This window comes from Dermacentor variabilis, chromosome 7, assembly GCF_050947875.1.
Source record: "Dermacentor variabilis isolate Ectoservices chromosome 7, ASM5094787v1, whole genome shotgun sequence".
Taxonomy (NCBI): Eukaryota; Metazoa; Arthropoda; class Arachnida; order Ixodida; family Ixodidae; genus Dermacentor; species Dermacentor variabilis.
The window spans coordinates 124,681,149-124,706,282 of record NC_134574.1 but is presented as its reverse complement, the minus strand read 5'-3'; the positions used below and the strand labels follow the sequence as shown (position 1 = coordinate 124,706,282).

General features: G+C 45.0%; 1 protein-coding gene across 1 annotated transcript; it reads right to left on the bottom strand.

Moving 5' to 3' along the window:
- Positions 1-2,680: 2,680 nt before the first annotated feature.
- Positions 2,681-24,985, bottom strand: LOC142587111 (uncharacterized). Its single transcript, XM_075698000.1, has 5 exons — positions 24,942-24,985; positions 18,430-18,527; positions 13,927-14,015; positions 6,976-7,168; positions 2,681-2,817 (listed from the first exon to the last, which is right to left on the bottom strand). Exons 2-5 carry the CDS (start codon positions 18,517-18,519, stop codon positions 2,803-2,805), a joined length of 387 nt encoding a protein of 128 aa, XP_075554115.1. The 5' UTR covers positions 18,520-18,527; positions 24,942-24,985; the 3' UTR covers positions 2,681-2,802.
- Between the last annotated feature and the right edge of the window lie 149 nt (positions 24,986-25,134).

Sequence of the window (25,134 nt, the reverse complement as noted above, 5' to 3'; positions counted from 1 at the left end):
AAGACAAACAAAGAAAGGCACGCACGTCAAAGAGAGACTTGTCGCCCAAGTGGGGGGACAATAGCGCTGCCATACTTTCCCGACTTCTCCCACGCAAAAAAAGTGACCGCCAACTGTGCAATGCCCGCTGTTCGCTGATCACCTGAAAAAGGAGGAACGCGTTTTTCCGATAGTCATTGGGTGCAAGTTAATGAGAGCCTGCACAAAGAAGCACGCAGCGCGTATACTTCACATGGATGAAAAGGCGCTGTACACAACGCACCGCTTTACCGCGGGAGGTGACACATTGGTCAAACTGGGCAGTGGATTGTGGTAGCACCGAGTAGCACTTGAGGCGCCGGTAGTGGTAGGACACTTGATAAAGCGCTGTCTCCAGTGACTGAGCATTCCGGCTTGCATCACTACGCATGTACTACGCAAGGGCAAGCGCAGGGGATCATAGAATTTGTTGAATTCCTAGCTATCAGCATCCACCAAGACAAATGCTGTAAGTTTTTGTGACAGCGCTCCGTCAGTAGCGCTGTCACAAAAAACAGTTCCACTGCTTGAATGTATGCTTTGCACAGTCAAGCCGGAATGCTTTCTTTTTTCGCTCTAGTTTCCTTTCTTATTAATTCTTTCTGCGACAACAATATCTTCTTGAAAAGATAGTCACGGTAGCTGTTCTCAGACTCGTTCGTACAATGTTAACTGCTGCGTGAAGGAAATGTAAAACAAACTGGTGTGATGTCCATAGCACGTCCCGTCTATTTCTGTACGGCACGTTTTCTTTCTTTTACCTTGTCTTCAACTTTGAGGGGCTAATATGCATAGAAGCTGCAGCAAGCTACTTGCGGGCATTACTGTCTCGACACGCTTACAAAGCTATGACTACTCTGCGCATATGCAAAGTGACTCGAGGGCACCTATTTCTAGGGCTTCAATATCACTGAACAACAAACAATAATATTAGGGCAGACGCTTTTCTGACTGAGAAGTATACAATTAAGGCTGTAGTCAACTGGCTCTATATGGTGATGACAATGTTTCACGTGATAACTGTGAAATGCTGATTGAACGATATGCCAGATCTACAGTGCGGAACACGTATTAGACGGTTTAGCTTACAACAGAGCTGATATTCAGGCGATTATTTGTGAGAGCGTATGGCGGACATTGCTTGACGGATACTTTATCGTCGTCATTGGGGAGTTTTATTTTTGTCCGTAAACGTCTAAACGATTGCCTCATAGTGGGGCACCGAAGTTGTTGACAAGGATACCTAATCTGGTAGCGAGATGTTGTGGTGTTTTATCCAACTGCATTGTGTTTGCATTCTTTTTCTTCTGTCACGTCCGTGTTATCGCGAACACTTCGTAAAAGAATTGCATGGGAACGTTTTGTCGATGCGAACGTTTTCCGCAAGCAATAAATTCGAATATTTAGGTCGCTGCAGCGTTAACTTAGTGTGCTCTCCGGGGCTGGACACTGCGTCATTAGATGTCATTACCAATGTTGTTACTCCGTGTGTCTCTTTGGGAACCCGTCATTCCGCAAACGGCATTGCGTTTACGTACACCCACTACTTCAGCCGATTTTCTCATAGAGAATGCACGGCAGGTGCGACATCAGCTTCCAAGAGTCTAATTACTGTCAGTAGTCTAGCCAGACCGGCCTCACGACCTACGTATAAACATTCGGCCACAAAATTAAGTTCATGCTTAATTTTGGCGCAAGTAAGATTATCGCAGTAACAGCAGTAGTGTGTGTTTACCTCGTTTTTGAGTGGTTGACACAGTTGGTACACTTGACTTTTGCGCCAAATTGGTTAAATCGCCGACATGATGGCGGAAAAATTTTAGCTTTCCTACTATATTTTATCAGCAAACGCTGAATAATGGAGAAACCTCTTGATGGCCTCTGCCAAATGTACAGTGAGTTTCCTGCACTCTTTTGCGGCGCTACTCTTTCAGGTACCGGCTTGTTTCGCCAACACACCACCTGCCACAGAAATACAGAATGCGCTATATCGCACCTGTTTCGCATCTGATAAGCTGGCAACATGCAATGTAGTTTGCGAACGATCTCTGCGCCATCTGTCTTGTCCAAGCAGAACTTTGTGGTGGCTGGCTGCAATGCAAATAAATGCGAGCACATCGTTTTTCATTTCGGGATATTACGTTCAAGGCAATAAATCTACGAAAATATGTGCAAGTGGGGTGTGATCATTGAGCATGTATTGGAATGTACAGTGCAAATCATGTAACAAGCGTAAGTTTTAGGACAAGATTAACACCAAACAATTTGACATTCCTACATCCTTACACAAAATCTTAAACAGTTGATACTTTGTAATGTGAATATACGTTGTTTTATGTGAAGTATGCAGAGGAAATCTACGTTATGTTAGCTTAGGACAACCTACCCTGCCTGTATGCCTTGATCAGCCAGCGCTTGAGAATATTGAGATCTCTTTTTGTGCTCTGCCAATAGATGTTAATGACCTGCCCGTTTCCACTGTGTTCGCTATGCCGTCCGTCAACGCAGCCAACTATTTAATCACAACAACACCTGTCACAGGAAGCAGTATCAGACAATCACATCTCCATTCGACACCATCGTGTATAGTATACATATAGGTCAGTTCCACTTACAGGAAAGGAATCATGAATGATCACAAGGAAAACACATTTTTGAAGTCGTTCATACAAGTTTATTATGTTGTTGTAAGGGCAGGAAATGCATATGGACGTGCAATGAAGTGTTTATTGAAAGTATCCGAGCTGCTAGTGTGTCAATTGAAGAAACATTGAAGCATTGAAATCAGAAGGGTAATTCCTGAAAAGAATAAATGAACAGCTCATAATGAAGAAGGTATTGTAACTTCCTTTTATTGGCAGTGTCACTGGCATAACATTTCTTTCAAGTTATTTTTTGTGTGATGCCACTGACGTACAGAAATGAGCTCTGCAATATTCAAAGGAAGCCCTACACACCGGTGGGCGTACATTCTCGCCATTTTCTTTCATTTCGAACAGATAATTCTTTCTCTGGTCTGCAGCCGATTGCTTTGGTTTAGATGTTTTTCTAGTTGCTTATGTCTAAAAGGCGGAAATTCTATGTGTTCGTGTTATAGTGCAATGTACGTGTCTTCCAATAAAACATTTGTTAATTGTGTTTACTTATTCACTTGCGAGCAGAATTTTCATTTGCGCAATTGTCGTACCGATGAAGCGGAACCAAGTTTGCTTTGCATAAACAGTCAGATGACACAGATATTGAGATAGCTCACCTTAAAAGCGCAATAAAGAGAAGCGTAATTTGAGCTGCAATAATAGGTGGCTACATATAGAGAAAAAGTTTTGAGGAAGAGAAAAGAGAATAAGGAAATATATAACAATGCTAGAATGAAAAGCATGCCTCAATAACTCAAGCAGGCTAGGTGACTATTATTTTCCGCCCCTTTCAAAGGAGAGACCAATAAAACATGATCACTCATCACTTCCTGTGGCAGCAAAGATCTGGCAACAAGTCAGAACCCCCTAATGTAATGCGAAGGTATTTATCGAGCGAGACCCACAGGTAACGCACACCTTCCAGAAGCGATTGGATATCAAGTGGATGGAAGCATCCACCGTTCCTCAGTTGAGATACACAGGATACGTTCAGAGTATTGGTGGAAGAAAGCAGAGATGGGACTGATAAGACCAGATTTGTTACAGGCTTGGTTTAGTGGTATAATGTACCAATAGAAATTTCAAGCAGGAGAAAAAGATTAAGATATATACGAAACGTTATAATTAGGAAAACTTGCAATAGCATTCCTTATTCACTGGAGCAGGCTAGGTGAATATTTGTCACCGCCTGATATTAAAAGAGATGTCAATATATCATTATCAGCAGCAACACCGCAAATATTGACAGGAGGCTTGGTGAGTGCCAAAACGACAATCAGCTGGTGACGGCCCCTTGCAGGTCCCGCGCCCACATGACGTGACGTCATGGATATTGATTAACAAAGAAAGTTGGGCTAGTTACTGTTTATGCAGCTGCTCTGACATCGTTACTAGCGTGAACATGACTAAGGCTGAAAAAAAGTGGAACTGCACAGTGCGCTCGATCTTGTCCCATCTTTCTTTTTCTTCGTTAGTCTCCTTCACGCTAGCTACTATGACACAGCAAGTAGATATTGATGACGTCTTATCGGTGCTATTTAATATGTAGTAGGTAATTATAGAGTACATTGTATTCTGCAAGCGTGAAGGATTGAAATTAGTTTCAGGAGATTTCAGCAAACGTAGAAAAAAATTGTTTTGAAATCTGTGACGTCACACTGAAGTAGTGCCGCTAGGTACAGGTGCGGTGTTTTAAACAATGAAACTTTCACCCATCATTTTCTATTGTATTAAAACCTCTTACCGCGAAATAAACAATAGGATTTTGAAACAATACTCACTCTGAAGGAATTTACTTCTTCCCATTTCTGCTAAACGAATGTGGCCGCAGCCTGCTTGGCCTCAGTGTTGCAAAATTTAGTAAAAAGGCTTGCCCACACATCGAACTTGCCGTGCTCAAGTTCTTCGCGTTCTCGTTAGTATATAACTGGTAAAGCTGAGTTATTTTTGAAAGCTCAGACGGCGCGAAGAATGGAGAGTGACAAGGAGGGAGAAACTAATGTTGAGATGACAACACTGCGATTTAATGATCTCTTAGTGCGGCGGTTTGAAGGTAGGGAATTTCTTTAGGACTGATGGGGGACTCGGGGCATTTGTCTGCAGGCATAGCACACCCCTGAAAAGAACGAGCGCCAGGTACGGGGTGCCTTATGCATCGGACGGTGCATGATTTGCTCTTTATTAAACTGCTGCTGTCTAACGCATATACCTTCTAAAATTGTGATGCCTGTTCATTGCCCTATGTTGCGATGTTAGCGTTATACCTGATTTCTTTTTTTTTCGCAGCTTAGTAATTCGAAGCTATATTCGTAAAAAAATATTAGCTTATCTATACTTCACTTGAAACAATGGGCAGAAGACATCTTTCTTTTCCAGTGCAATGCATTATTTGACTTATTGTTCACGTTGGTAGCCCTTCACATCTATTTGATTATGTAAATTCAAGATGCCCCTAACAAAAGATTCAGGTGCGAGAATCAGTTATGCCAAAAGCTCCACATTTGATTAACGCAGCGCGGCTAGCATTAGTAACATAATATTTTCGTCGTGTCCGTGATGCCACCCAATTTGTTCCTTTTCCTACCCGACTTCGCCCTGTAAGCATATGTAAAACACGCTTACATCTATTGAAAACATCTAAGTGATGTGGTTCCAAGCCATAACGCGTTGTGAAGTGCCTGGAAGCGCCACTCTTGCATACGCAGCAGTCTAGAACTGCAGGTGACAGGAAGTGTTTGGGTTCGCACTTATTGCTGCGTCCAAAAAGCACCTTGGGTTAGGCAAGGGACTTGTGTCTCATGCCCCGTGTACTGAGCACGCAATTACCAACTATGATTGCTTGACTTCGCTATTTGTGAAGCACACCGACTGAATACTGAATAATACAAATTTTTGTTGCCAGAGAGTAGGCGCATAAAGCTAGATACCTGGGAGCGCATGAGTTCTTGTTCTGGTTTATTTTCGATGTCCGAAATAAAAAAAGGTGCCTATTTCTCTACCAATACAGCGGTCGTGTTCGCAAATGGTCAACACTGGGGCTGAAGAGCGTTGGCAATCCTACATATAAGAAGGTTTCTCCTAGGCTTTGAACTCACGGCTGTGCTCTAACTTAGGCGGATGCGACCATACACCGGATGCAGCATACGCAGACGCACCGAAGCTTCTTTATTCTTTATATGTGTGGTTTTTGTATGCCCAGTGCTGAATATGATTATGAGGGACACCTTCTTGAGAGCTCTGAATTCATTTTGACCACCTGGGGTTCTTCAACACGCTTGCAATGCAAGGTACACGGACGTCTGCCTTTCTCGCGTTTTATTTTTTCTTTTGTTTCACATTTGGCCCACATTGAAATGCTGCACCGGTGCCGCAGTGCGATTCCATGCTCTGGGGCTTAGAAGAGAAACGGCAAAGCCACAAGTCACCGCTACCACGGTGAGTACGCGCCAAAAAGTTTCTGGCACCTTTAAAAGTTTAGCACGCGGGGGAGAAGGCCTATGAGGTCATCGCTACGGCGCCACTGCCTGGTCCGCGGAAGACACCTCTGCCGGGTACAATGAGAATAGAATTAGTACAAGTTGAGATTGTCATCCCAATATTGTTTTTCAATTTACATTTTTTTCTTACCTAAACATATTTACCAGCAAGGGCATACGCTGTGGATGAAATGCCTGAATGGAAATACCTCATTCGAAACGAAAAACCCTGATTTGGGCCACTTTGCCAATACCTTATTTCAGCGCCTACCTATCATATAGGTCGTGCCAGTATATACAGCGCGTATATATATATATATATATATATATATATATATATATATATACATATATGCCGGCGCATACAAGGCGACACGAGTGCAGGACAGTTCTAGTATACGGAGGTCAAACGTGAAATTTACCCGTATACTTAAAACTTGCAACACTGTTCCCATCAGAGGCGTATCAAGTGCTAAACGGTGGGATTTATGCATTAATATATTCTGAAAAGTAAGGTGTACCTCATATCTGGAGACAAGAGAAGGACAAACCGAGGTCATAAACATGGGGTATGGTGTGTTCTTCCAGCGCGTATAGTTTCTGGCCGCTTGTCGTGATGTCTTCGTCAACAATGTCGCCAATTGTCACCAGTACTTCTTTCTTTCGATCCTAAATCTAGTCCTGCTCAAATTGTGCACAAACCACCTGATGTAACTAAAGATAATTGACAACTCGAAGCGCCGCAACCCTATTTAGCGAATAGTCAGCACTAGGTAGCTCGTTCTCTTGTTTAGTTTAGCCTCTGTATTAAACGCAAAAGCATTCAAATGGGGCCGTAAACTTACGTGCACGATCCGTTTCATTATAAAGTTGTTTGAAAATTCGGGCATGCTGCCGCTAATATCGTCAATCGAAATCGTCGTGCCGTAGTCGGTGACGAAGATGATCCTGGTGATGGTAACCTGTATTGTGATTGTGACCTGCGATCCCGGAGGCTTCCCGAGGTTTTCGTTGTTTTTGCTCTTGACTACCCGTATGCTGGAAAGACGGAAGCGTATTATGAGAAACATTCCACGATCACTTTCTCCATACGTTATCTTTACGAATAGGTAAATAATAAAAGATATTCTAAATTTACCTCTTAATCTGGCAACGCTTTGAGCGTCCGCCATGTTCGCCGAGTCTCAGACGGGAAGCGTTCCTACGTGATGGGGCCTAGTGTGGCTCGATGATCGTCGCCATGTGGCTTTTCGAGGCTCTAAAATGCGAGAGTCCCGTTCATTTTCCAGCGAATAGCGAAAGGCTAACTTAACCAGGCCCCCTAGAATCGAGCAGGAACGCACCTGCTGGGATTTACGTTCTTGAACATGCGTCAGGACGGCATTCTAAACAGTCGTAGAGCTTCGAAACGGAAACCTTTGTTTAGCCTTCTTTTTTTATTTCGTTCTAACGCACGTCTTCATATTTGAGCTGATAGCCCTGTACCCACTTATATTTTTGACTCGGGCCTCTAAGGCATCCTGCTGTTGCATTACAATTCCCCGGGTTTGTTGCGTCCGCGAGAAAACAGGTCACGTGTGAAAAGTGAAAGCTCCGGTAGCAGTGCTGCTGGTGAAAGCTGATACAAGCACCATGGTCGCAACTACTGAGCACTGTGCTTGCTCAGTTCGACATGCATTCGCGTCCTGAGCGTGTGAGCCGGAATTGTGCTAGTCGGGTCTCGCATATGCGAGACAAGTGGAAACGAAGGAGAAATGTGATGGGCATTGAAGTGCAGGTCAGCAGTTGACTTACGGCCGATGTATGCAGTCCGTATGCAGTCCAACCCATCTTTGCTCTTCTGTAAATTTCCTTCCCATGATCCCTATGAGTAATTTACCTAAATAAACGTACTTCGTCACAGACTCTTGAGGTTGACTGGCGATCCTGAGCTTTTGTCCCCATGCCAGGCTATTGACCAATAACTTTGTCTTCAGCATGTTAATCTTCAACCCCACTATAACACTTTCTCTGTTAAGGTCCTGAAACTAGTGTTGGTGAACAAGACATGTCATCTGCAAACCGAAGGTTGCTGAGGCATTTGCCATTGATCCTCACTTCTAAGCCTTCCCAGTTTAATAGCTTGAATACTTCTTGCAAGCCTGAAATGAATGTCATTCAAGAGATTGTGTCTCCTTGTCTGACCCCTTTCTTGATAGGTAAATTTCTACTTTTCTTGTGGAGAATCAAGTTAGCTGTGGAGTTTTTGCGGATATTTCCCAAGATATTCACGTATTGCTCCTGTACTCCATGATTGCGTAATGCCGCTATGATTGCTTGTATCTTTACTGAATCAAATGCATTTTTATAATCATTGAAAGCCATATAAAGAGGTGGTTTATACTTTGCAGATTTCTCGATTGCTTGATTGATGAGATGGATGTGATCCATTGTAGAATACTTTTTCCTTAAGCCAGCGTCTTCTTTGTGTTGACTAAAGTCAAGTGTTGCCATTATTTTATTGAAATTATCTTGTTGAATATTTTATACAATACTAAAAGAAAGCTAATGAGCCTATGATTTTCACATTCTTTAACGTCTCCCTTTTTGTGCATCGGTATACTCACGGCATTCTTCCAATTCTCTGGCACACATGAAGTCTCGACGCATTGAGTATAAAGTGCCGCAAGGTTTTTAAGAATGATTTTTCCTCCATCTTCCCTTAAATCGACTCTTATTCCATCTGCTACTGCCGCTTTTCCCAGATTCCTGTGTTGCAAGGCCGTTCTAACATCATCGCTAGTTATTGATGGATCCTCAGTATGCTATTCAGGACTACGGATGAAGATAGCGCGGCTGCTCTGGGTATTGTACAGGTCTCCACAGAATTCTTCCGCTGCTTTTAAAATATCTTCGAAATTGCTGATATAATTACTCTGACTACCTTTCAGTGTATACATCTTGGCTTGTCCTACGACAAGTTTTCTTCTCGTCGATATCATACTCCGTCCAATTTTGCTACATCCTCATTCTTTCTCACGTAATAATTTCGAATATTTCTTACTTTCTCCTTAATGATCAGTTTTGACAGTTCTGATATCTTGAGTTGCACGCTTTCATTCTCGGTCATTTTTTTAATTGAAATGAATATTAGGAGAGGTGTGCGCCTTTATAGTGGCACCGGCTACTCCTTGTCCCTTGGCAAAGGAAGCAAATTTGCGTAAAAAGGTACAGTAGTGACACAAAATATCACTCAGTAGAACACTGGATGAATAAAAGATATACAGTCCGACAGTACATGAATCCCAAAGTTTTGTGCGTGAGTTCAGTACGCGTGACCATATATAATGTCTGGTATTTTGAACAGCCAAAACACACAACAAATGTAATACATTGCAAGTAGAGAGCAGAATCATACATACATCGTAACAGTTGCGATCACCACATAAATCAAATTCGAGCCAAGAACAACATTTATGTTGCTGATTTAGCGTATTAGGATTATCTGAAACATAATATTTTCTCAAAATGGGGTTGGTGCCCTCTAAAACCTTTTTCAGAACAAGTGCCCTTTTCTAAAGGCCGCAGTTGGCCATGGGTCAAGCATCTTTTCTTTAATAGGTATTTCGTTACTTGGGAGAGCTTACCTAGTGGCTGCCTTGGTACCTTACCCCCAACTTCAGTTACTGCTTCTGAAACCAGTCTCATTATGGTTTCATTTCATAATTGGCAAAAAAGAAACACTCAGATAGTGACCAAACCAAAGAATAATGCTGAGTCGGAAACGTGACACCCGGTCCTGAAAAAGGATTTACAAATAAAATGCCAAGAACGAAAAGTCATCATAATCTAGATTTAACTCTGAAGCGAGAGGTTTCGACAGCTTGGAATATATTTCTAGCCCCCCTCCTATTACAAACACCTTATATGCTGCTTGCGCCGAGTGAGCAAGGCGTAATGATCTCTGAAACCTCCAACTTGTAGCTTCCTACGTGGCTTCCTCTTATCCACCCACTCACCGTTTGCAGTATCCGCTAAAGCACAAGTTTGCTGATCTGCAGCGGGCGTCATGCGCATCCTTTGCAAATACGGAGGAAACTGAAGCACCTAATGGACGCGTCAACACGTGATCGATCAAACATAGCGGCGTCCATGGTATTGCAGTGTAAAGGTTCTATTCGCTATCAAACCACAGTACCGGTATTGACAGGCAGCCCGCCCGTCTGCCGTCCGTAATATATATATATATATATATATATATGAACCGAATATTCACCTGTTTAAAAACAACAAAATTGCAATTATTTTTGTAGTGTTCCAGCTGCTGCCGCGGCCTTCATCAGAGTGAACAAGATTGTCGGTGTGTTTTTTGCTGTTGTCCGTTTCTAATTTTTTCCGTCTGGAACCATTTCTATAAGGCACGTATCAACTGGACTGACCGCAGACGCTACTTACCTAGAAAACACGTTCGTTCCCAAATAGTCGGACAGTGAAAATACGCATGGGAAGGACGTGTGGTTCCAAACAAAGTGTTAGCGAAAAAAAAATAAACACCGCCAATAAAAGTTTTTTTTTTCGAAACGAGGGCATAGCACAAGGAAAGATCACAACATATGGGTGACTGCGATGAGACAAAGGCGAGGAAGCGTTTTCCTCGGCCTCGAAGAAACGAGGATAAAAGCATGAAGCATAATTTCAAAGCCGACCGGATGTGATGAGCCGCGCCTAAGGCAAGCTGTTTGCCCATTCTCGAGGAATCGTCTTTGCTTAAAATAAGGAGATGCCGTGAGAAGGGGACATGCGACAGAATGGCGGCTCGAAACAGTATGAGAAAAAAATACAGGGGAGTGTCAGCAAGAATTAAGAAAATGTGCGTATTGTTTTAATCAGAAGGGATTTCTTTCCGACCATACGAACATTTTCCTAACCAAATGCAAGCGCGTGAGTTTGCCGGTGTTTTCATTGATACCCCGGGCAGGGGCATTCAATTTAAAAATGAGGTGGGGCTCCTTAGTTTTCCGGACGTGGTGCGAGCGAATGCGTGATTCCAATATTGACCCTTTTCAGGTTTTAAGTCATTGAAAAAGTTACCACGAAGGTTCACATGTTTCGATATGGGGAGATTCGAAAGAGCTTTCGTGTGTGACCGGCGAGTATTGCATCGTATCCTGAAAGGTGTCGCTGAACGACCAATATACTATAGATTACAGGTATTACATTCAAGAAGGTAGGCCGCATTGGCTGTGTCACAGCTAAAATTTCCTTTAATTTGGGCAGAGAAGCGAGACGTTGCGCTGAGTGCTTTTCGTGTAGTTGTAGTGTTAGTATAGACCTGGTAATGTGATTTGCTTCAATACGTAAAGCCTGTGCCACGGCTAGGGGATTAAAGTCGGTTCGGTCAATGTATCGTGTAAACTTTTTTGCGATAGCAAATATATGGCCACTCCAGGCGCAATACTCCCTTCGTTGTCGCCGTGATATTCGGCATCAAGCCCTTAGGCGATAACATCGTAGCCATGCGCTGTATGCTGTGTGTGCGAGTGAATATGTGCAAGTGTGAGCCAACGATGCCGGCTAAATCTTGTGCGCGCAAGAGAGAGAAGACGTGCGAAAGCGCACCGTATTCCGTCGCCAGCAAGGCGCTGGGAAGAGGAGAGATGGAGCAAGGGCGGGGGCATTTTACCCTGGGGGCTGCTGCGTACGGCAGATCCATGCAAAGCCGCGCGGTCCCTATTTGAAAATGATCCGCGATGAGGTTATAGTGCGCTGAGCTTCGTGTGCGCTGTGTTTTCACCGCTTAGCTCCTTAGATCCTGTCCTTGAGCTCAGGTTTAAAATCTTCAGCAGGTTCAAATAGTGAGTGTTTGATAGAATTTACAGGATCCACAATGCTAAGGAAATGGTCTGTGGACCTCCTTAGGATTGTCACCCTTGTCCATTATCACCCAGGTGTTCTTCCCATCCACCGCTGTAGAAAGCACGTTTTCTGTTGTTGTTTTTTGCGCTTTTTTTTTCGAGATTGAGGACTCCGCTTCTCCTTCCGCGACTCATCGCTACTAGCCTTGTGCTTCGGTTTGCCCATGTGTTATAACAGCGTGAAAAGAAAATATCTTATTTCAGTAGGTTACATTTTTCGCCAACATTTCCTTTGAAGCCAAATATTCTTCATACGTGTGTTGTTTTTTTCTTTTCCGACATTTCGGGAACGACTGGGTTCTGTGGTCACCTTCACTTCTCCATCAAAGCCGATCCACAAGCCGAAACGGTAAATAAGTATTTCTATTTTGTTGTCGCTAAATATGTGAATATGCAATTCGTGGTAGTGTTAGCACCAAATATATATATATATATATATATATATATATATATATATATATATATATATATATATATATATATATATATATATATATATATATATTGCCTTCACACAATGCACTGCAATATCGCTTCGCATGAACTAAAATGTCTGTTTCGCTGTGCTAGCGCTAGTCTACTGTGTTCTACTTTAGTCTTTAGAGTTGTCCTGTTGCTCTTCCTTTCCTCTTTCCTCCCTTCCTTCCTATCTTCCATTTCTGTGTTGCTGTCACCTCCCTTCAGAAGAGTAGGCAGGCGTTGTGCCCCTTCCGGTGGCAGTTGCCAGCGTGCTCCTCGCTTTCCCTTTCCTGTTAACTGTATATATGTGTGTATGTGCAAAACAAATAATAATAATAATAATATCATAAGAAGCCAACAAACACTGACACCAACGACAACATCGGGGACATTGCGTGTGCGTATCAAATGAAGTAAGGCAACGTTTCTTTACTTCATTTATTACACGCAAGTAATTTCCGTTTTGTTGTCCTTGCTGTCGGTGCTTGTTGGCTTCTTATGATAGGGCTAATAAAAATGTGGCCCCTTGGTTAACCCGCTTTCTTCTCGGTTACTTCGCTGTGCTGTAATACGGCAAAAGCAAAAAATTATATTCTAGATTTTGCGAATTTTCAAGGAACCCGGAAATTACCAGTGCACCGTAAACATAACAAAGCCCTTATAAGTGTGCAAAGGGTGCTTAATCTGTCTTCTTGCATTCACCCTAGCCCTTAGGAGGTGAGAACCAATCATTCATGCTTACGAGTTAAAAAAACTTTCACTACTTTTCATGGGTAGCACACATGACTGTAGCCGTCACAACACAACGAGAACACACAGCACGAAATATTAATTTCACGCTTGTACTCTCTAACTCTCCCGTCAGATATGTCTGTGAAAAAAATAGGTTCCTAGAATTATTACAGAATTTTACAACTATTTGATTATTGGATATTTTTTTCACAGGTGTAGTATGAGTGCGCCGTCGTGAACAATATTTCCTTCCTTTTTACAGCTCTAAGAGCTGACTCTAAAAGCAGTTACACCATTTGCGGCGTATCTTTGCTGCAGAACAGAAAACGTTGCGTTTCCTTTACAAAGGCGCGCCTGGTAATCACTGGTCATGAAAGACAAGCCCGTTACCGGCGTGACATGACATTCTCGACAAGACAGTACCGAGCGCAGGGTTTTCAAGGAAATGCAAGCAAGTACGATGGCAAATACTTATTTGTGAGAGAAGTACATCCCAAGGGAGCAAACCTCTTTATATTGCAAAAACATTAGCCACTGGATTAACCAGCCCTCTAAAGGGTGGAAAATGTTAGGTGTGGATGGCCAAGTGATTGGATTTACATTGTTATATTTTAGCTGGTAAGCCATTCAGTTAACTACTCTGCACTTTCAAATGGAAAATAAAATCAAATAATCTGAATTGAAGCAACAAATGGGTCAAATGGGTCTTACGGGTCATTTCCGATGTAAACGCCGATGCAGAGAGTGAAGGTGCCGGTGCTGAGCTGTACCCGTTGTTTCGCCAAATACTCAATACGGTGCTGAAAGAGTGGGAATGAATCGGTCAGTGCTACGACAAAATTTCGTATACATTTAACATAATTCTCACGGAAGTACACACGTGAAATTTACACGACATTGTTTGCATATGAATTCTGTAAGCTTACAGAATGAGTATAAAAGTGAATGATTTTACCTTCGCCCTGCTGACGTACCAACTCGACCCAACTTTTTATCTTCGCTAAGGTGTAAAACCTGATTGGGCAATATACGACAGTGTTTCATAAGGGATTGCTTCTGCTGTCGCATAATTGCCTTCGCATTGAAATTTGTGGACGCAAATTCCGTTAATTAAACATAAGAAATACGAATCATGAAGTGGTCGCTATGACTTACCTCTATTTAAGGAGTGGTGAAGTTTAACAACTAATGCCACCATTTACCACTCACGTAATGCAGGTAATTGCCTTTTTGGATATGAAGAAAAATGCATACCACGATAAACTGCTGATTCATGTGCATGCTTATACCAGCTAGGAATAAAAATACGCTAGGGCGGAGCAAGTGCCGGCATGCCTCTGGAAGGCTAGACCCGCCTGTAGTTTGCACCATTGTTTTCCTACTCCCCTGCTTGCACCTACCAATACTCCCACTACGACTTTCCTGGCCTACATCGTCCAGTAACAAATAAACTGCTCCACCCCGTGTCGTCCCAGAAGTGTCTTCGTAATAACATCAACAACGATATTTTGGGCTTTCAGTATTGCCTTTGCCGCTATACATCATTGCTATGCAGAGAAGCATATACAGCATATCGAATTGAAGGGAAGTGGTAATTTGCGCAAGTACTAAGCGTACAGAACGTGTCCTAGTTTTACGTGCTTTGGCGTGGCATCCGTCAGGCCGAAAGAAGAGCAGGGTTGCTCTCTCTGGTGCCTTCCAGTCGGGACGCTGCTCCATCCAGCTGCGCAGCTAAGAAGTTCACGCGAGGCGTCTGCGATGCATCGTGCGTGAGAGCCTTGACAATTCTCGCCTCGCTGCCCGCGCGCATTTGTTGTCCAGTGCACAAAGGGTCGGGCCAGGGAGATTGAGGAACTCCTGTGACGCGGGTTGAATTCTCCGTAGCACCGCAGAAATTTTAACGACTTTTTAAGAATGTTGCACGGACCCATTATGGGGGTTTGGCTAAAATGAGAACACACATACCCAGTGGTAACATATTGCGTAGCATATATCTGGGGATCTATATGACAAATATAATACCGGGCCGAGCAGGCCGAGCGTATCACGCATTCGCTTGGAAGCAATGAGTTGTAGCACGAAGGAACGCTTAGCGGCTTTCAATTAAACATTAATGCATTTTTGTTCCTAATTCATAGGAGAGAGAGACAAAAGGGGAGTAAAGACAGGGAGGTTAGCCAGTGCAGGTACTGGCTAGCTTCAGTCGCCGATGAGTGTGGACGTGTCCGCATCGAGCTCAGACAACTTCGCTCATGCTTGGTGTCACAAACCTAGATACGTGATCCAAACCATGCACATCGGACTCAGCTCTGTGTTGCATCAGCGAATGTCAGTTTCGCCTGCTAGGACTGCCTTTTCAGAATTTTACGAGACCTTTCGCCCCGACCACCGGTGAGCGAGCCTTAAGCCTTGTGGCAGGCTCAGGGCACAAACCCTCTTGTCAGTGGCTGTGGAAGAAGTGTTCGTGTGTGCCATGCGCGCAGGGCGCCCGCCGAGCTTCGCGGGCTACAAGTGAGACACCGTAGATGGGCAAATGATCGCGCCGGTGGCTATTCAAGGGCCCAACGAGAATAAAATTTTGAGCAACAGGCATGAAGAATTCTATCATCGCGGCGGCGGAGCGAGGAGCCCTCGAAGCGCTACCGCCGCCGACCGAATTATCGAGCTCGCCCGCAGACAAGCCACCAAACAGTGGCAAGTACTGTACGTCACCACTCGGAAGAAGTGAACCGATAGACAGAAGAGGCAGCCCATCCCACACCTGTCACGGGCCGACAGCATGATTGTCGTGAGACGGAGCTATTAAATTTACGCACCATGCCGCCTGGCACAATGCCGGCAACATTGTGTGCGGTACTGAATCTTTCGAGGCCCAGGACCAGGAACGAAGACCAGCTCCGGAATAATTCCCGTACAACATTGACCTATCTATATGTCCAACAACTCTGCCACCAATCTGGACTACTGGGCAGGCCATGTTCGAATAGTTAGAACCTTGGGCTGTTGTGCTGAATGAAGAAAGTTCGAATGCAACAGCCGAATGTAATTGTTTGAGTTGGTTTGTGGTATGCGTACCTACACGCCGCTTTCCAACAGACGACCTGTTTAACGTCGATAAAAGTCACTAAGAATGCGGAACCCGGTATGTGACACTAACTATGTACGCGCTCTTCAATCTTTCTCTTTCATTCCAACTTGGCGAACTCGATGTGTGCCTTTGGGTATGCGGAGCATTTCAGTGAACATCGTTGACGACTAGTTGGGTCCCTGGGCTGGGATTCATGGAGTATGCGTCGCTCTTCAATCAGACATCTTTATATGTCAGCTTGGGACACTGAGTGTGACCCACTGACTGTTTGCAGCTCTTCAATCTTTCTCTTTCATTCCAACTTGGCGAACTCGATGTGTGCCTTTGGGTATGCGGAGCATTTCAGTGAACATCGTTGACGACTAGTTGGGTCCCTGGGCTGGGATTCATGGAGTATGCGTCGCTCTTCAATCAGACATCTTTATATGTCAGCTTGGGACACTGAGTGTGACCCACTGACTGTTTGCAGCTCTTCAACGAACCTCTTTGTGGGCGACTTGGGTAACCGTGCGCCACTTCGCATGGCAAAACGCTGTTCAATGGCAAGAACATCATATGAAATTTCTCCACTGCTTTAACGTAATCGAACCCGCATCGCATCAATTCAAGGAAACTTTTCTGAATAGTCGTTGGCACAGACTACGGGCACGCACTTCGTGTCAGTACGGGTATGTACTGACAGTACGCACGGGTAAGTCAGGATAATGTGGTTCCATACACATCTCATACTCAACGCACCTCTATGATAGCAACACGATCTGCCACTTCATTGCTTCAGTGCGAATTGTATTAACCTCAACAATATTCCTTGTGAAATGAGCTCTGCCTGAATTTTCGATTCCGTTAAACAATTTTATTGCGCACTATGCCGGGAAGATTGCGAGCCATGGCAAAAGCCAGAACACTTGAGGGCGCGAATTTTTATACTGCGAATCAATAACGCAGCTGCAATAAGAAGTATATTTTAACCTGTCAAAAATGCATCCGTAGGTTACCCTCAGTATTCTTGCTGTCATTGATGTTTTCAGCCTTAAAGTAGATCAGTATATCAAGAGAGATTTTGATCATAATAAGACGTTTTCTCGTTACATAAAAAAGTAGCCTACAACAGTTCCATCACGTCATTGCAAAATATAATTTCGGTACAGCCCTGGCAACCTTTACTACATTGCACAGATATTGTAAATACAACTAGCTAGCACAGCTTCATCTGTATGTCCATTGCAAGACTTTTCATGCTGCTCGCATTCACTAAGAATTGCTTTTCTAATTTTTCATCCGTCATATTCTCTCTTGCCAAGACTCCACCAGCGGCACTGTTAATTTCCCTAGTGTACACGCGGTATTGTTGTGTTGTAACATAATGTACTGTAACATATTGTAACTTTGTGGTTACTGAGTGCCGAGATGCAGAAAATTAGGTCCTCTAAGAAGCATAGCTCTGTATTGTTGCCGGCTTTCGGTGAATGCGCTCCCAATGTACGGGCACTGAGAAGCTCAAATAATTGTCTGTAGCTGATTCCTCGTATCGAGGTCCCAAGTGGCTGTCACTATAGAGCCACTGCTCGACAGTTCAGGCGGCCTGCCATCCGATGGTGGTGGTTTATGATGGACGAATTTCTGAGTGCACGGCTTTTAATCGTGTCGGAACATGGCCATCCGCGAACCGGGGGTGTGGCACTGACGCACTCCTTCGTCAATGGTCCCCGCCAAATTCAAGTACGCAAAGCTGCGTATCCTATAACAAGCACATTATGTTGGTATAATAGAGCGTTACGTGCATTTTATTACTCACAAAAATGTAATTGAATTAGCGGGATTGTTGCTCAGTAATGACAGTAAGCGATCAGTCACAACAATAACAGAAATGTAATTGTTCATGTACTTGAGCTTGTGTAATTCGTTACATGCAAGCCTGATAGAAAGCTATCCGCTACTGTAATAACGTTTGACAGGTGAGGAATTAGCTCATCACAGCTCAACCCCATGGAACCGTATGTCTGGCACGTATAAGCTCGTGCGCACAAGGCTGTAAGCACACGGAGACAGAATTACTGACGAAGAGTGGCCAACAGTGCACGTAACCTTTCTATAATACTTAGCCGAACTGATCTTTTCTAACTTACCTGATGGTGGGGATCTGTTCCACTTTCATCGCAAAAGTGAGCTGATGTCAGTATGTACTTGTCGTTAGGAAAATAAACCCACGCCGTCATATCTGCGCCTGAAAGAAACATTATTTCAAGTTAGGAGGTTGTTAGCAGACCTTCTGATGGAGGTGAAAAAACCCTCATGCTTTTTAACCCCATGAAGGACGCTAAAGATAGTCACTCTACTTCATCAATTCTGGCCCTATCCTGAGAAACCTATACCAGTACGTGCACTACTATTGGCCGGACAACGCACTTCAGGAGTAGCAACGTGTGACCGAAAATCCAGGAGGATTGCCTACGAGTGTGGATGAAAATGCGCTTTAATCGATTTCAGTGTATGTTCATTCATATCAATAGCATTCGAGATAGTTCATGTGTGAACATGCGTTTGTGAAGCAGCACGCGTGGTGTGGCGCACTCACTTCGAAACACACTTCAGTTGCGAAAGTCATGGCCAGTCAAACAAAAACAAATTCAGCACATCCGATTGAAATTTCTCTCTGCCTTGGCCGTTGCTACATAAAAACAACCATACAAGCTCTTCAGAAGTTCTATAATATGGGCTTGCACACTTAAGGGTTTCTTGAACTATAGACACATCAAGGCTTATCTCACTGTTGGTTTAAACCGGATCACTGTCTCGCACACTGCGCAAGTCTGATTATTGCCATCGAGGTTAGTTGAGATACCACAAAGGTTCACAACAACATCAAGGCGACTTCAAGGGAAAACTACCTTTGCGAATCCTGCCGTATATTTTTCTGATTCTGGCTGCTGGCTGGGTGGGTGCTGATGTTAATTTGCGGCCCAAAAGCTAGCAAGCCGAGCAGCACTGCAGCCTTTACAGCCCATGTAGTCTCCGTGGCTGCTGGCGTCATTCACTAGTGAGTTACTCAGAGGAAGCATACTTCATCCTCAGTTACTCATTGAAAGCATACTCAGACCCATATTACGTCGTGCCTGGGTAAGGCGGCGGAACACGTAGTTCAGAACAGAATCTCGGATTCCTGAAAAACAAGGTACTGTTGCTACGCACCCTCATCGGATTTAGGCCCGGTCTATCAACTCAAGCCACCATGATTTTTATCAAGCACGAAATCATTAATGACCCCATTAGAAACGGCAAGGCCATTCTCCGGTTGGACCTGGAGACCGCGTTCGATAACCTGTCTCGCCAATACATTGTGGACATCATTTCCAAACTCAACCTCGGAGCTAGATTCCATGCGTACGTCAAGTCATTCTTGGATAACAGGACGGCTACGCTCCAATTGGGCGACTTCTCCACAGAGGTACTCTCGCTGGGGAGTAGGGGCAACCCCCAAGGCTCGGTCATCTCCCCTATGTTTTTCAACCTTGCCATGGCGGGACTTGCTGAGAAACTCGGACAGATCCACGGGCTCGAGCACCCCATATACGCAGATGACATCACCATGTGGGTCTCCAATGGAACCCCGGGCATGGTATAGGATATCTTGCAAGAAGCAGTGAACACCGTTGAAGGATTTCTAATTCCCACAGGACTCATATGCTCGCCTACCAAGTCGGAGCTGCTCGTACGCAGACCCAACCGCAGGCCATACTCTTGAGACCGATTATAGTCACGGAATTACCGTACGAACCAATTCGTGACACGCCATACCGTGCGTCAACAAATTCAGAGCCTGGGTATGATCGTAGAGACTAAAGACGTCAAAGCCTCTACGGTTCAGAAGCTCATCACCAAGAGCAACAACGCTATCAAGCTCATCAGAAGAATTGCCAGTAGACACAGGGACCTCAAGGAACATAATCTCATCAAACTCATACACGCGTTCGTCACCTGTCACTTCACAGACGTTGCGGCAATGCTCAATTGGTCACGATCCGAAAGAGATGGACCTAGGGCCCAAATCATAGAGGTCACTAAGCAAAACCTCGTCATTCCGATCAGCACCACCAACGAGAAGCTGGGGCATCTGGGCATGCAAACCAACCTGGAAGAAATTGCCGAAGCCCAGCAGCACGCCCAGCTTGCTGGGATTTCGACGACGCCCCCGGGGCGCACTCTCCTAGGGAAGCTAGGCTTTGTTCAAGGAAACACAGAAAAATACTTTGCGGACCTCCCACGGGACATCCGCGCCAAGGTCACGGTCCGATCTATACCCAAAAACGTACACCCCGAAAACAACAGGGGCAGACGACAAGCGCGAGGACAATTCCTTCTTAGCCAAGCCTTGGCGAACCGCGAACGCTCAGCTTTCGTGGACGCGGCGGCATACGCGGGAAACAAAGCTTTCGCAGTGGCGGTTGTGGACGGCCGCGGATCCACGATACATGCAGTCACGGTATTTGCAAGGAAGCCTGAACAGGCCGAACAGGTTGCGATCTGTGTTGCGCTCACCGACGACAATCTTTCCCATACCTACAGCGACTCCATAGCCGCTATCAGAGCTTTCCAGAAGGGCATGGTCTGCACACAGGCTCTCAGAATAGTCACAAAGAAAGAGATTAAGAACCACGTCATATACTGGATTCGGGCACACTTAGGGCCCAAGATCGGCGGCCTCCCCAACCTTAGCGAGGCGGCACACGAGGCTTCGCGCGCGCTTACAGACCGCGCGGCTTCACCCGACCACTCGGAGAACAAGGACGCCCCCACTACATACAATGTAATCACTAAACACTGCTACCTACAACATAGAGAGTATAGCACGCCACACCACATGCTCACTCGAGCTCAAGCGGTTACACTCAGAATGGTAGACACATACCCCACGCAAAACAGACTACACCATTAAATGCCTGAGCTCTACGACAAGTCTTATTGCACCAATTGCAATACATCCCTTAACGTCTATCACTCACTCTGGCCGCGCTCGCAAGCTCGCATCGACTCCGAACTGTACAAGCGCAAGTTTGAAAAAGCGATCCGGAGCAAATAAGTCGCTCCCCAATTCTGGGCCGTCCCGCAGATCCACGACGCCGCCAGGAAACTCAACCTCCCGGTTCCGTCATGGGAGACGCCCACTCCATGAGAACCCAAAGCTCTCGTGGCCTGCGGAACCTTGAATAAAATTGATTTCCTTCCTTTCTACTCAGTGACAAAACAAACGATACACAAATATCACCACCGCAACAAGCATACGTTATCAAGACCACAATTCATTCCATAAAGAAACCTTTCAAGCGTTTTTTATGGGTATTTGCCTAATTATTAAATCACATTCGCTAGTATACTTCTATGTAACGTCTAAGTGCGTCTTTTCTATATGATCGCCGTGCGCTGATGATGATGATGATGATGATGATGATGATGATGATTTCTGTACTATGGCACGTACTCACAACGAGGCATTGGCAGTGCAATGGCTGGTAAGTTCAAAATAAGCAAAAAATATTAAAACGTACCTGGCAGTGTAAGGGCTCTCATGTTGAGTAGAACGAATGAGCTAGAAGAAAGGCGCGCAGGCCAGGTTACTTTCTTCTATTTTTTGCGTTAGTGACGCCGAAATGAAATGTGTGAATTTATAGCATTTTTATTAACCGCTTCACCAAAGCCATTGCCTCACGTAGATTCTAAAGTGGTATTTGGATCTGCAGCCACCCCTTCCCTTCCCCAATTCTTATTAAGCAATCAGAAAAGCAAACTAAATTCTGCAGCCCGTATTAGCAAACATAAGCGAATATTTTTACTGTGTTTATACTCGCCAGAAATTGTTTTTTTTTACTCTGAAAATATATCTTATGTGAACACTTTCTCAACAAAAAAATCCCACAAACACAGTTTTATATCTTTCTTCTCTTTAATTAACGTGAATAGCTTTCTGTCGCTCTCTCGGCCGTTTACGTGGTCATCGGTGGAGAGACATCCGCCACCGACGTAAGGGCGCCGATCGAAATGGCGCGCGCCCTACCGGAAGCTATAGTTTACAGCTCACTTCGTCACTGTTCACCATCTATTATAGCTCTTTGCGAAGCGTCTGCTGCGGTGCGAGAGTGTAGGTGCCCCTGAAGGCATATATAAAAGTTTTTCGGTAGCCTACTAGCAAGATTGTCAGCCGCGGTGCTATTCTCGGCACCACGAGCTACCTAAACGAGACCTTACGTGAACACAAGCGATTTCATACCTGGCAAGAATGCTTGAATGGGTATTCGTTTTTGCTGTTCTACAATACGCGAAAGTGTGCGTCCTGAGTTGCTACGCTGCGGGCGTGACATTACAGTGCTGTTTGCGACCTTTCTATGTCTGTCATTGGGGTATGATTGGCTCAGTCTCCGGATGAAAGGCGAACGAAGGTAAACCAGTACCCAAAGTTGCATTTTGGACATAAAAGAAACGTTATTAGACAGTGATCACGCGTGAGCGTCGATTTTGTCACTTGCGCAGCAAATGTTCAGGTGCGGCAAGTGTACCGAGACTGCACCGAACTTGACGGCTGTTATGACTTGGGTTACCAGGCGCTCTGACGCTTCTTTCTGCACAAACTGTGCAAACGAGTGGCCTGAGGAAGCTGCAAATTGTTCCCTCACTTGCACCACACTCAGTGACACACATTTCTTTGGCACCTATACTTAGACCTTCTTGGTTCAAGCCGCTTGGCGTACTGCCCCTTCCAGTGCGTGAACATGGTCTAAGCGCCAAGCTGTGTTAGTTACAGCGACTGTTACACCATGCAACTGAAAGTTCGCAGGTAGTCTATATTGTAAATGTTTAAACGCGACAGCATGAAGGAGCTCGTGCCGCAGACAATCCGGTGTCGTCGGCGTTGGCCGTGAGCGAGAAATGGCGGAAGGCAATTTATGAATAAAAACAACTTGCAAGATGGGCTGGGTAGGAATCGAACCAGGCTCTCCGGAGCGCGAGACGGAGACGCTACCACTCAGCCATGAGTCCGATGCTTCAAAGCGGGACAAAAGCGCCCCTAGTGAATGCGGTGTTGCCTTAGAAACGTGCAGTAGAAAGTTATACTGCGGTGTATACCGGTAATTATGAGCATGTAAATTACAGAAGTCGCAGTTAAACGCGTAGCGAAGTACGTTTCCGCTACATTTCTTCTGCGATTGGGCGGCCCGCACTCGGAGCTATCTCGCGGCAAACACAGAAGACCCCCTCCTCGTAATGTACGGCGCTGCCCCGATAGGTGGCGCGCCACTCGCCCGCGCGACGCGGCTCCTCTTTCCGCTCACACCGCGATTTCTAGGTGCAGCGTCCGATGCGGGACGCCTCTGACGTTATCGCTGCGCCGTGGCGCGTCTGATCGGAAAGCGTCCCCTGCGATGTGTGCGAGGCTGTGATGTGTGCCATCTGCTGCGATGAGGCTGCGATGTGTGCCAGGCGATGTGTGCCAAGCGTCCCCTTCGATGTGTGTCATGCGTCTGCACGGTGCTCCCAAGCGAGATAGAGGACGATTCCATCGAGGCTTCAGCCCCATGATCGCGTCCGCCTTCATGGCGCGTCACGGCCCGGCTGTCCGTGCACGACGTTTGGCTCGCGTAGATAGTTTCTCCCTCCGAGACACGGAGTTCTTTGGTTCGTTCCGCTGTGTGACTCAAGAGAGCATGCCGAGCGAATGAGTGGGCGGTGCGAACGGGCTGTGATAACGCTATCGCGTTCCACTCTTGAAGGCGAAGCTTAAGCGTCCTCTACTTTTTGAAGACAGAGCGGAACACGCTCGACGAAATACGGCGCTCTTCCTCCAAGCTTTCCTTCCTTTCGTGCGCAGGATATAGCTGCGATCGCCGGCACACCCTCGCACGCTTTCACTCGTACTCACTCGAAGATTTTATCGCCCTTGGACTTGATACGGAACCTCACGGCGACGCCAACAGCAGATATGCGCTTGTAGTGCGCATATATTTGTTATCGCACTAAAACGCGATGTGGACTTTATTTAGGAGCATAGGAAAGCGTTTCTTCGTTTTCTTGTGCGTGGACGACCTGACGACGATGCTGTCTTCGCAAAGCCGTCTGCTTTGACGTCGACGTGAGAATTTGAAAAAGTAGATGGCAGCTGTCCGCTTAGTCGTATACATTACCGTTCATTGGAACACAGCCTAAAGCATTGGAGCGACGGACGTTAATTGAAAATCAGCGCATACCCGATGCACTTGTGGTAGAGACTGCTGAAGCATCGGACAGAGAGTCTGATTCCGCTCAGCATGGGAGAAATTTAAGGGATCTTTGTTCCAAGGTATTCAATCCGCATTATTTGCGCGCTGTTCTAAGAATATTTAATATTCGATTTCATTTGCTTTCTGGCATTAACGGATTCGTGTTGTACTGGACCTCAAGGAATATTATTTGCATATCAGTATTGATATCGTTCTTTTAATCATCATCATCATTACCTTCATGATCGCCTGGTCTTTTCACTTGTTAAAAGGCAGGTCCCTGAAATTGAATTACCGCTACTCTGATTCACAACTACTAATCTATACTTAGACGACAATGAATGCGTTGTTGATGATTGTGTCAGCATCGCAAAATAAACATGCCAACTCACCTGTGTAATCTAAATTAACATCACCGATTTTCGAATCGAAGAAATAGTTCTGAAATGGAAAAGGAAAATTAGCGACAAACAGTATTTTGACTGTTTTGGTCAAGTACTTTCTGTGGTTTAAGAACGTCTTTCTAGTGTTGATAGTTTGTTTTTCTGGCGTCGTCGGTGAAGGACAGAAGTTACCTTGTCGATA